The 13655-nt window shown below is 36.4% G+C and overlaps 1 protein-coding gene across 13 annotated transcripts in view; it reads right to left on the minus strand.

Moving 5' to 3' along the window:
- TDRD3 (tudor domain containing 3) overlaps positions 1–13655 on the minus strand; it is a 184207-nt gene that overhangs the window by 98944 nt on the left and 71608 nt on the right. For all 13 annotated transcript variants that reach the window (XM_063618788.1, XM_055245351.2, XM_063618785.1 and 10 more), the window contains one exon: positions 13201–13342. In XM_063618788.1, coding sequence (XP_063474858.1) covers positions 13201–13342 — 142 coding nt within the window. The remainder of the gene's footprint in view (positions 1–13200; positions 13343–13655) is intronic.

Consider the following 13655-nt stretch of genomic DNA (forward strand, 5'->3'; position numbering starts at 1 on the left):
ACAGAACAAGCAACTTGGAAGTCATATTTGAAGATATAGTCCACAGAACTTTTCCAAATCTCACTAGACAGGTCAACATGCAAATTGAAGAAATTCAAAGAACCTCTGTGACATACTATGCAAGATGACTATCCCCAAGACACATAGTCATCAAATTCTCCAAGGTCAATGCAAAAGAAAAAAATCATACAGGCAGCTAGAGAAAAGGGGTACTTACAAAAAGAATCCCACTCAGCTAACAGCATACCTTTCAGCTTAAACCTCACAAGCCAAAAGAGAGTAGGGCCTATTTTCAATACCTTAAAGAAAAGAAATTCCAACCAAGAATTTCATATCCTACCAAACTAAGCTTCATAAGCAAAGGAAAAATGAAGTCCTTTTCAGACATGCAAATGCTAAGGGGATTTATTATCACCAGACCTGCCTCACAAGAGCTCCTAAAGGGAGTGCTAAACATGGAAATGAAGAAATGATACCTGTCATCACAAACCACACTTAAACATATATTCCAGTGACACTATAAACTATGCAATCATGTCTACATAACAACCACCTAGCAATATCATGACAAAATCAAACCCTAACATATCAATATTGACCCTGAATGTAAACTGGTTAAATGACACACTTAAAAGGAATAGGGTGGCAAGTTGGATAAAAAAGCAAGACTCAACTGTTTGCTGTCTCCAAGGGACCCATCTCACAAATAATGATACCCAGAGGCTCAAGGTAAAGGGATGGAGAAACATCTTTCAGGCAAACAGAAAACAAAAAAGAGCAGGGGTCACTATTCTTCTGTCAACTAAAACAGACTTTAAACCAACAACAATTAAGACGCACAAGGAAAGGCATGACATACACAATAATAAAGAATTCAACTCAACAAGAAGACTTAGCTATCCTAAATATGTATATACCCAACACTGAAGCACCCAGATTTATAAAATAAGTTCTTCTTTACCTATGAAAAGACTTAGACAAATACAATAATAGTGAGAGACTTCAACACCCCACTGAAAGCATTAGACAAATCATCAAGGCAGAAACATAACACAAAAATTCTGGACTGAAACTCAACACCCAATCAATTGGACCTAATAAACATATGCAGAATCCTCTGCCCAACAACCACAGAATATACATTCTTCTCATCTGCACACAGAACATAGTCTAAGATTGACCACATGCTTGGCCACAGAGCAAGTCTCAATTAATTCAAAAAAATCAAAATCATACCAAGCACACATTTGGACCACAGTGCATTAAAAATAGAAATCAACAGCAAGATCTCTCAAAACCACACAATTGCACGTAAATTTTAAAATTTACTCCTGAATAACTTCTGGGTGAACAATGAAATCAAGGCAGAAATCAAAAAATTATCTGAAATTAATGAAAAAAGAGACATAAATCTCTGAGATGCTGCTAAAGCAGTGATTAAGAGGAAAGCTTTTAGTGCTAACCACCTACATCAAGAAGTTAGAAAGTTCTCAAACTAGCTGGGTGTGGTGGCTCATGCCTCTAATCCCAGCTCTTTGAGAGGCCAAGGCAGTCAGATCACTTGAGGTCAGGAGTTCAAGACCAGCCTGGCCAAGATGGTGACATCCTGTCTCTACTACAAATACAAAAAAAAAAAAAAAAATCAGCTGGGCATGGTGGTATGTGCCTGTAGTTCCAGCTACTCAGGAGGCTGAGGCAGGAGAATTGCTTGAACCCCAGAAGCAGAGGTTGCAGTGAGCCAAGATTGCACCACCGCACTCTGGCCTGGATGACAGAGTGAGACGCCATCTAAAAAAAAAAAAAAAAAAAAAAAAAAAGTTCTCAAATTAACAATCTAACGTTGCACCTAGAAGAACAAGAATAAAAAGAACAAACTAACCCTGAAGCTAGCAGAAGAAAAGAAATAATTAAAATCAGAGAAAATGAGATGCCAAAATCCAAATAAAAGATCAATGGAACCAAAAGATGGTTCTTTGAAAGAGTAAACTAAGATGGATAGACTGTGGACCGGGCACGGTAGCCCACGCCTGTAATCCCAGCAATTTGGGAGGACAAGGTGGGCAGATCACTTCTGGTCAGGAGTTTGAGACCACCCTGGCCAACATTCTGAAACCCCATCTCTACTAAAAATGCCAAAATCAGCCACATGTGGTGGCACGGGCTTACAACCCCAGCTACTTGGGAGGCTGAGGCACAAGAATTGCTTGAACTCCAGAGGTGAAGGCTGCAGTGAGCTGAGATTGCATCACTGCATGACTCCAGCCTGGGAGACACAGCGAGACTCTGTCTCAAAAAAAAAAAAAAAGATTGATAGACTGCTAGCTAGATTAACAAAAAAAGAGAGAAGATCCAAATCGGTACAATCAGAAATCACAAATATGACAAATATGATATTACAACCAATCCCACAGAAATACAAAAGATCCTCAGAAACTATGAACATCTCTATGCACACAGACTAGAAAATCTAGACGAAATGCATACATTCCTAGAAGCAATCTCCAAAGACTGAATGAACCAGGAAGAGAGTGAAAACCTGACCAGACCAATAACAAGTTTTGAAATTGAATCATTAATAAAAAAAAATCTCTTAACCAAAAAACATCCTAGACTAGATACATTCACAGCCAAATTCTTTAAGACATACAAAGAAGAACGGATACCAATCCTACCGAAACTGTTCCATAAATATCAAGAAGGAGGAAATTCTCCCTACTTCTTTGTACAAAGCCAGCATCATCCTGATGTCAAAATCTGGCAAAGATGCAACAACAACAAAAAACTTCGGGCCAGTATTCCTGATGCATGTAGATGAGAAAATCTTCAATAAAATACTAGCAAACTAATCCAGCAGCACATCAAAAAGTTAATTCAATATAATCAACTGGTCTTTATCCCTGGGATGCAATGTTGGTTCAACATATGCAAATCAATACATGTGATTCACCACATAAACAGAATTAACAACAAAAACCACATAATCATCTTAATAGATGCAGAAAAGACCTTCAACGAAATTCAACATTCCTTCATGTTAAAAACTCTCAACAAACTAGGCATCTAAGGAACATATCTCAAAATAATAAGAGCCATCGAGCTGGGCACAGTGACTCAGGGCTGTAATCACAGCACTTTGGGAGGCCAAACAAGGAGGATTGCCTGAGGCTAGGAGTTTGAGAACCAGCTTGGGCAACAAAGAAAGACCTCATCTCTACAAAAAATTTAAAAATTAGCCAGACTTGGTGATGTGCACCTGTAGTGTCAGCTACTCAGGAGACTGAGGCAGGAGGATCCCTTGAACAAAGGAGTTCAAGGTTGTATTGAACTATGATTGTGCCATTGTGCTTCAGCCTGTGTGACAGAGCAAGATTCTGTCTCAAAAATAATAATAATAATAATAACAATAATAAGAGCCATCTATAACAAACATCTAGCCAACATCATACTCAACAGGCAAAAGCTGAAGCATTCTCCTTGATAATTGGAACAAGACAAGGATGCCCACTTTCACCACTTCTATTCAACATAGTACTAGAAGTCTTTGCCAGAGGAATTATGCCAGAGAAAGAAATATATGACATCCAAATAAAAAAAAAGTCAAACTATCTCTCTTTGCTGATGATATCATTCTATATCTAGAAAACCCCACAGCCTCCACCAGAAGGCTTCTAGAACCAATAAACAAATTCAGTAAAGTTTCAGCATGCAAAATCAATGTATAAAAATCAGTTGCATTTCTATATGCCAATAGCACCCAGACTCAAATCAAGAATGCAAACCCATTTACAATGGCCACAAAAAGAATAAAATACCTAGGAATACAGCTTAACAAAGAGGCAAAAGATCTCTATAATGAGAATTACAAAACATTGCTCAAAGAAATCAGAGGTAACACAAACAAATGGAAATGTTCCATGCCCACAGATATTGGGAAGAACCAATATCATTAAAATGGTCACACTATCCAAAGCCATTTAGAGATTCAACACTATTCCTATCAAACTATCAATGTTATTCTTCACAGAATTAGAAAAAAAACTATTCTAAAATTCATATGGAACCAAAAATGAGCCCGTATCACCGACACTATCCTAACAAAAAAGAACAAAGCCGTCCAACTTCAAACTATACTACAAGGCTACAATAACCAAAACAGAATGGTATTGGTACAAAAATATAACAATGAGTACTGGGTACAAAAACAGACTCACGGACCAATGGAACAGGATAAAGAACCTAGAAATAAAGTGACACAACTACAAACACCTGATCTTTGACACAGCTGACAATAACAAACAATGAGGAAAGGAATTCCTATTCAATAAATGATGCTGGGATAACTGGCTAGGCAATATGCAGAAGATTGAAACTGGACCCCTTCCAGTGATCATACGCAAACATTAACTCAAGAAGAATTAGAGACTTTAATGTAACATTTAAAACAATAAAAACCCTAGAAGAAACCCTAGGAAATACCCTTCTTGAGACTAGCCTTGGCAAAGAATTTACGACCAAGTCCTCAAGAGCAACTGTAACAAAAAACAAAAATAACAAGTGGGACCCATTTAAACTAAAGAGCTTCTGCACAGCAAGAGAAACTATAAACAGGGTACACAGAAAACCTACAGAATGGGAAAAAATATTTGTCAACTGTATATCCAACAAAGGTCTACTATCCAGAATCTATAAGGAATTTAAACAAATCAGCAAGCAAAAAACAATCTCATTAAAGAATAGGCAAAGGACATGAACAAACATTTCTCAAAAGAATACATACAAATGGCCAGCAAATACATGAAAAAAATGCTCATTATCACTAATCATCAGAGAAATGTAAATCAAAACCACAATGTGATACCATCTCATAACAGAACGGCTATTATTAAAAAGTCAAAAAACAACCAGTGCTGGCAAGGTTGCCGAGAAAGGAAAATACATATACACTGTTGGTGGGAATGTAAACTAGTCCAGCCACTGTGGAAAACAGTTTGGAGATTCCTCAAAGAACTATGAGTTGAACTACTATTACTGCACATAAGACACATGCACTTGTTTGTTCACTGCAGCACTATTCACAATAGCAAAGACATGGAATCAACGAAGAGGTCCATCAACACAGAACTGGATAAAGAAAATGTGGTAGATATACATGATAGAATACTACACAGCCATAAATAAGAATGAAATAATGTCCTTTGCAGCAATATGGATGCATCTGGAGGCCATCATTCTAAGCAAACTAGGGCAGGAACAGAAAACCAAATACCACATGTTCTCACTTATAAGTGGGAGTTAAACACTGAGTACACATGGACATAAAGGTGGGAACAACAGACACTGGGGACTGCTTAAGGGAGAAGGGTGGGAGGAGGAAATAAGCTGGAAGGCTACCTATAGGGTACTACACTCATTACTTGGGTGATGGGATCTTTCATACACCAAGCCTCAGTGACACACAATTTACCCATGTAAGAAGCCTGCACATGCACCTCCTTAACCTAAAATAAAAATAGGAAGAAAAAAAAAAGGAAAAGGCTTAAAAGTAGATAGAGAAAAGATACATTACATAAAAAAAGATTACTACAGACTATAGATAGTATAGCAGGTAACTGACAATGAGATGATGTCCTTAAAACACTTAAGAAAAATTTTAAAAATCTTTCAACGTAGAAACATACATTCAGAGAAAATATCCTTAAAAAGTAAGGAAAAAAAAAAACATTCTGACAAACCAAAACTAAAACACTTCATCATCAGCTAACCTGAACTAAAAGACACACCATGCAGGAACTTGATCTTTACCAAAGAAAAGAGAGAGGGACAGAAATGGTAAACGTGTAGAAAGACAAAAATATCTTTTAAAAATTGTTTCATTGTTTTAAAAAAACATTTAAGGGAAAAAATTTAAAACGTGTTGTGACCTTCGTAACGAATGTAAAGTATATGACAAAACCAGCACAGAGACAAAACTGGGTACATGAAAGCATATAATTGTATGGGTCTTACAATATGCATAAAGTGGTATATATTATTGAAGGTAGAAAGAAAGAAGTTAAGGGTACACATCTTAAACCTTAGAGCAACCAATTAAAAACAAAAACAGTCATATAGTGCAGGGCCCAGCCCTACAAGGTCTGTGGGTTTTTTCTCCTCATGTGTGGAGATGAGAGATTGTAAAAATAAAGACACAAGACAAAGAGATAAAAGAAAAGACAGCTGGGCCCAGGGGGCCACTACCACCAAGGCACGGAGACCGGTAGTGACCCCGAATGCCTACCTACGCTGTTATTTATTGGATACAAGACAAGGGGGCAGGGTAAGGAGTGTGAGCCATCTACACTGATAGGTAAGGTCACGCGAGTCACGTGTCCACGGGACAGGGGGCCCTTCCCTGTTTGGCAGCCAAGGCAGAGAGAGAGAGAGGGGACAGCTTATGCCATTATTTCTTCTATGCATTTCAAAGACTTTTAGTACTTTCACTAATTCTGCTACTGCTATCTAAAAGGTGGAGCCAGGTGTACAGGGTGGAACATGAAAGCAGATCAGGAGCGTGACCGCTGAAGCACAGCATCACAGGGAGACGGTCAGGCCTCTGGATGGCTGAGGACAAGCCTGCCATCAGTCAGGCCTTTCACAAGAGGTGGTGGAGCAGAGTCTTCTCTAACTCCCCCAGGGAAAGGGAGACTCCCTTTCCTGGTCTGTTAAGTAATGGGTGCCTTCCCCAGGAACTGACGCTACTGCTAGACCAAGGTCCACTAGGTAACTGGCACCTTCCCAGGCGTTGGTGTTACTGCTAGACCAGGGAGCCCTCTAGTGGCTCTGTCCGGGCGTAACAGAGGGCTCACACTCTTGTCTTCTGGTCACTTCTCACTGTGTCCCTTCAGCTCCTATCTCTGTATGGCCTGGTTTTTCCTAGGTTATAATTATAAAACAAAAATTATTATAATATTGGAATAAAGAGTAATACTACAAACTAATAATTAATGATATTCATATATAATCATATCTATAATCTATTTCTAGTATAACTATTCTTATTCTATATGTTTTCTTTATTATGCTGGAACAGTTTGTGCCCTCAGTCTCTTGCCTTGGCACCTGGGTGGCTTGCCGCCCACAATATAGCTGATAAGGTAATAATGCAGATAACAGAATCATTTAAAAAGTGCAATTCATTTAAAAGGAAGTGCTATGATTTGAATGTCCCTCCAAAACTTATGTTGAAATGTAATTGCCATTGTAACAGTGTTGAAAGGTGGGACCTTCAAGGGGTGATAAGATTATGAATATTCTTCCCTTATGAATAGATTAATGCTGTTATCACAGGAATGGGTTAGTTATCTTGGGAGTGGGATCCTGATGAAAGATGAAGTTTATCTCCCAGCCTCTCTCTACCTCACATGCTTACTTGTCCTTCCACCATGTTATGATGCAGCAGGAAGGCCCTGGTGAGATACCAAAGCCATGTTATTGTACTTCTGGGCCTCTGGAACTGTGAGAAATAAATTTCTTTTCTCCATAAATTACCCAGTCTGTGGTATTCTGTTATAGCAGCAGAAAATAGAGTAAAACAGGAAACAAAAAGCAAAACAACAACAAAAGAAATAGCAAGATAGTAGAATTAAAACTTTCCATACTGAGTTCCATTAAAAGTAAATGATCTACTAATGCTGAAACTCTATACTCATTAAACAATAACTCCCCCATTCTCTCCTCCACCAGTCCCTGGAAATCACCATTGTACTCTCTCTCTATAATTTTTGCTACTTTCAGTACCTCACATAAGTAGAATCACACGGTATTTGTCTTTTTATACCCAGCTTATTTCACTTAGCATAATACCCTCTGCTGCTGTAAACATGGGTACACAAATATTTCTTCAAGACCTGTTTTCCATTCTTTTGGGTTTATAGCCAGAAGTGGAACTGATGGATCATATGGTAATTCTATTTTTAATTTTTTGAGGAACTGCCATACTGTTTTCTGTAGCAACCATGCCATTTTATATGCCCACCAAGAGTTCACAAGGCTTAGTTCCAATTTTTCCACATCTTCACCAACACTTGCTATTTTCTGGGGTTTTTTTGTTTGTTTGTTTGTTTTACAGTAGACATTGTAATGGATAATGGCTGTAGGGTAGTATATCTCACTGTATTTGATTTACATTTTGATTAGTGATGTTGAACATTTGTGAATGTGTTTTAAACTACTGTACATCTAAGATGGTTAAGATGGTAAATTTTATGTTATGTGTATTTTACCAAAATTTTAGAAATTAGGAAAAAAGTAATCTATCCTCAATGAGAAACCAGTAATCAGAATCCCACACCATATAAAAAGCATTATAGACCATGACCAAATGTGATTTATTCCCAAAATACAAGAATGCTTCGACATATAAAAATCAATCAATGTAACGCATTAACAGAATGAAGCAGGGGAAAAATACATGATCATCTCAATTGACGCAGAGGAAGCATCTGACAAAACCCAACACACTTTTATAATAAAAATATACAACAAACTAAAAATAGAAAGGAACTACTCAAACCTAATAAAAGCCATATATAAAAAACCCACCACTAACATCATATACAATAGTGAAGGACTGAAGGTGTTTCCTCTAAGATCAAGAACAAGAGAAGGATGTCATTTTCATCACTTCCATTCAACACTGTATTAAAAGTTTTAGCCAGGGCTAAATAAGGCAAGAAAAATAAATAAAGGTATTCAAATTGAGAAGGAAGAAATAAAATTAACTCTTCACAGATAACGTGATCTTATATGTAGAAAACTCCAAACATTCCACACTAAAAAGAAAAAAAACTGTTAGAATAATAAATTCAATAAAGTTGGAGTATGCAAAATCAACACAAATAAATCAGTTGTGTTTCTCTAAACTAACAATTTAGAACAATGTGAAAAGGACTTCCCATGGTCATGAATTGAAAGATTTAATATTGTTAAGATATCAATACTACACAAAGTGGTCAATAGTCAACATAATCCTTATCAAACCCCAGTGATTTTTTTTTTTTTTTGCAGAAATAGAAAAAGCTATCCTATAATTCATAAGGAATCTCAATGCTGAATAGCCAAAACAATCCTGAAAAAGGTCTCACTTTCCAATTATGAAACTTAATAAAAAGTTACAGTAATCAAAACAGTGTGGCATAAAGATAGACATTTAGACCAGTGAAACAGAACAGATAACCTAGAAATAAATTTGTTCATATATGGCCAAATAATTTTTGATGAGACTGACAAGATCATTCATTAAGAACACTATTTTCAAAAAGTAGTGCTGGGAAAACTGGATATTCACATGCAAAAGTATGAATTTGGACCCTTTACTAATACAAAAATTAACTCAAAATGGATCAAAGACCTAAGCATAAAAGCTAAACCTATAAAAACTCTTCAATAATTCTTTGCATCAAAAGACACTACCAACACAGTGAAAAGGCAACACATGGGATGGGAAAAATATTTGCAAAACATATTATCTTAGTAGGAATTGATATCTAGAATCTATAAATAACTCATACAACAACAACAACAACCAACCTGATTAAAAATGGGCAAAGGACTTGAATAGAAATTTCTCCAAAGAAGATATACAAATGGCCAATAAGCATACAAAAAGATGCTCAATATTACTAAGCATTAGGGAAATACAAATCAAAACTATAATGAAGGCTGGCATGGTGGCTTACACCTATAATCCCAGCACTTTTAGAGGCTGAGACCAGCAGATCACCTGAGGTCAAGAGTTGGAGACCAGCCTGGCCAACATGGTGAAACCCCATCTCTACTAAAAATACAAAAATTATCTGGGCATGGTGGTGCACACCTGTAATCCCAGCTACTCAGGAGGCTGAGACAGGAGATCGCTTGAACCTGGGAGGCAGAGGTTGCAGTAAGTCAAAATCGCGCCATTGTACTCCAGCCTGGGCAACACTCCATTAAAAAAAAAAAAAAAAAAAAAAAAAAAACCAACTATAATGATATTGTATTTTACCCATGTTAGAATGGCTACTATCAAAAAGACACAAAATACCAACCGCTGGTGAGGATGTAAAAAACTGGAACCCCTGTAATATCCTGGTGGAAATGAGTGTAAAGTAAATATAAAACAGTACGGCAATTCTTCAAAAAATTAAAAATACAACTATATGGTCCAGCAATCCCACTTCTAGATCACACAAAAGAATTGAAAGCTGGGTCTCAAGGAGGTATTTGTGTACCCATGTTCATAACAGCATTATCCATAAGACTTAAAAAGTGAAAACAACCCTAATGTCCATTGATGGATAAATGAACAAAAGATGGTATAGATATAGAGTACTATCCAACCTTAAAAAGGAAGGAAATTCTGACACATGTTGTAACATAGATAACATTGAAAATACTATGCTAAGTGAAATAAGCCAGGCACAAAAAAGATATATACTGTATGATTCCACACATGAGTTACTTAGTCAAATTCAGAGACAGAAACTAGAATGGTGGTTGCCCAAGACTGAGGGGAGGAAGGAATGCAGAGTTACTGTTTAATGGGTACAGAGTTTAAGTTTGGGAAGATGAGAAAGTTACAGAAGTGGATGGTGGTACCAGCTGTGCAACAATGCGAATGTTCTTAATGCCACTGAAATTTACACTTAAAAAATGGTTACAATGTTAAATTTTATGTCATGTATACTTTGCCACAATAAATTTTTTTAATCTACAGTTTGGGGGCACTAAAACTTATAGAACTACAGTATTTTGTAAATTACATCTGGTACCAACTTGTTACAGTTACAATGCCTACATATAGTTTACTGAATGTTTAGTGCTTCTTCACTTCCAACATTAGCTTTATGGTTTATAATTTCTATGTATATCACTGCCAGCTGCTCAAGTAACTGCACTTTCCCTGTTTCCTACATTGCTGTGGCTACCAAATCAAAAACTATAAAACCAAAAAGAACTATAATCATATTAAAATGTTTTTAAGTGATTTTAAATGTAAATTTTTATCACACCCTAACAAGAAATACTAATGTGGCTTGCAGGAAGTCAAGCGCAGAGACATATAATTAAACATTTCAAGGGCAACTATTAAACTACTACTAAACTAAGTCCGCGCGCGTGTGTGTGTGTGTGTGTGTGTGTTGGTGAGAAGGTTACTAGGAATGTTTACAGTTGTTAGCAAAGTGGTCCTGGCTATGGGACTGGGTTGTGGGGAAATTATATAAGGTATTAGACTTGAGAACATTTTACCACACTTTAAAAAATCTCTACTGATTAAAAAAATACAATTATATCAATATATGAAAAGATCACATGAAATGGGTGAAGTTTCTCTAGGAAATTCAAAGTTCACAAACTTGGCTGTTTATGTAGAACTATTAAGCTACTTCTGAATTACTTTTTCGTGACATTTTCAATTAAACAATGCATTTGTGGAACATTACTTTATATTGTATAGTACAGCAGCCCAAATCACAGCACATTCGTATCATAAGAAATTAGTACTAAGGAATAAAAATGTGCCTAATGTCCTTATCTATTTACCTCCCAAACACAGGCACTTCCCAACTAAGAAAATAGGAGAGAGTAGTGTATCATAAAATACCAAAAGCTTGAAATATTGCTTAGGCCTTTGGCTGACTTTACAAAACAGGCAAGATTTGAGGGTGTCACAAGAAAACATTTCAGCTCGAGGAATAATCAGTTTTGCTATTCATTCGTTCCACAAATATTTTTTATGTGCTTTGTAATTCATTTATACCACAAGTATTTTTTATAATGTCTATTACATGTAAAGTTCAGCGCTACTGCTTTGGTGATTGCGGAAAGGCTATTCTGGTATAAAGAAAAAAAAGGGTCTTGGATTGTGCTCAGATCCATCATCTGTCTAATCATAAAGTAAGTTATTTAACAGCCCTTATAAAGACTACTAGGAGGATAACTTGAGATACGGATGCAAGATCCCAGCACAGTATCTACACATTGTTCAACAGATATGTGCAGAACTTAAGAAAGATGATACAAACAAAAATTCTGGCCTCAAAAGCATACTATCTGTTACAGGAGATGAGAAATGAACATTATTTTAGTGCTAGGTAAAAAGCAATACACTGTTAAAAAGAATAAAATGTTTAAAGAATTCAATAAGGAAACAAGTACTTCACCTTGAGAAGAAGCAATCATTTGATCTGGATCTAAAAGCACAGGGATGATTTGGCTATGCGGGGATCAGGAGAGAAAAAACAAGATGAATAATGTAAAAATGGAAAAATATTTTATTAAAAATGTATAACTAAGGAAATCATAGAGCATCAAAGAAAGACGAAGCAACTCCATTTGGCTACAAGATCTACATGGAAGAATTTAGAAAGTTGAAAATTAAACGTAAACTGGAACTAGGGCTAGATTATAAATGGCATTCAATCTCAAATTAAGGCATTTGAAATAAAAGCATCTCAACTATGCAAAGGAAGAAAACCTGGTGAAAGTACATAAAATAAATTAGAAGATGGAGAAAGGATATGTGGATAGACAGTCAGAAGGCTAATACAGCAGTCCAGGCAAGAGATAATAAAGACCTAAACTAAGTAATAATAAGAACTGGAGAGCAAAGAAGTGATAACGAGATTTGACTGCAATGGGTCAACAGAAATGGTTGTTGGAAGCAAAGTAGAGGAACAATTACAAGATAACCTACATGACTGGAAGGATGAAGATATTGTTAAATATAAATGGGGGAAAATATCAGCTAATGAGACTAGCAAGTCAAGTGCAACAAGAACTCCTTCATTATAGTGAAATTCTAACTTACTTTTACTTGCACATATGTGTGTCTGTAGATAAGACAGGTATACATATATTCACATAGATGCACTTTGGTTTTTTGCAGAAAGAATTATACACAAATAAATTGTACATAGCTTATAACTGGTATCTTGACAGTTTTGAAACTTGTCAGGAAAGAATGTTTAAACATAAGTAATAAAATGTAACAAATACTGAAAAAGTATATCTACTTTAGAGAAACAATATGCTTAGACAAAGATAGTTTCTCTAAAGATAATCATATTCCATTCTATTCAACTCTGACACAAAGAACTAATTTTACTCATTATTGAAAGAGCTCTTTAATGTCATAAAAAAGAGTGTAATGTTTCAAAAGTTCAAGCCATAGTTTACACTTACTCTCTGTAACTCCCATTTCTCAATAAGGTGTTCCACTTCACCACCAAGAACTGTGGTGTTAGAGTCATTCAAGAGCAGGAATCCATTTTTTATGTCAACAGTGCCTGAGAGCTTAACTTTAGTTCCAGGTGGTGTGTTCAGGCTAAAGCAAAGAGAAAAGTGTTAAAAACATATTGAAGCTGAGAACACATGGACACAGGGTGGGAAACAACACACACTGAGGCCTGTTGGGCGGTGGTGTAGTGGGAGGGAGCATTAGGAAAAACAGCTAATGCATGCTGGGCTTAATAGCTAGGTGATGGGTTGGTAGGTGCAGAAAACCACCATGGCACATATTACCTATGTAACAAATCTGCACATCCTACACATGCACCCTGAAACTTAAAACACACACACACATACACACACACACATTTGAAGCTCTTTCCCAAAACTGGAATTCAGTCTCGTATTAT

This window comes from Symphalangus syndactylus, chromosome 15 (genome assembly GCF_028878055.3).
Source record: "Symphalangus syndactylus isolate Jambi chromosome 15, NHGRI_mSymSyn1-v2.1_pri, whole genome shotgun sequence".
NCBI classification, from domain to species: Eukaryota; Metazoa; Chordata; class Mammalia; order Primates; family Hylobatidae; genus Symphalangus; species Symphalangus syndactylus.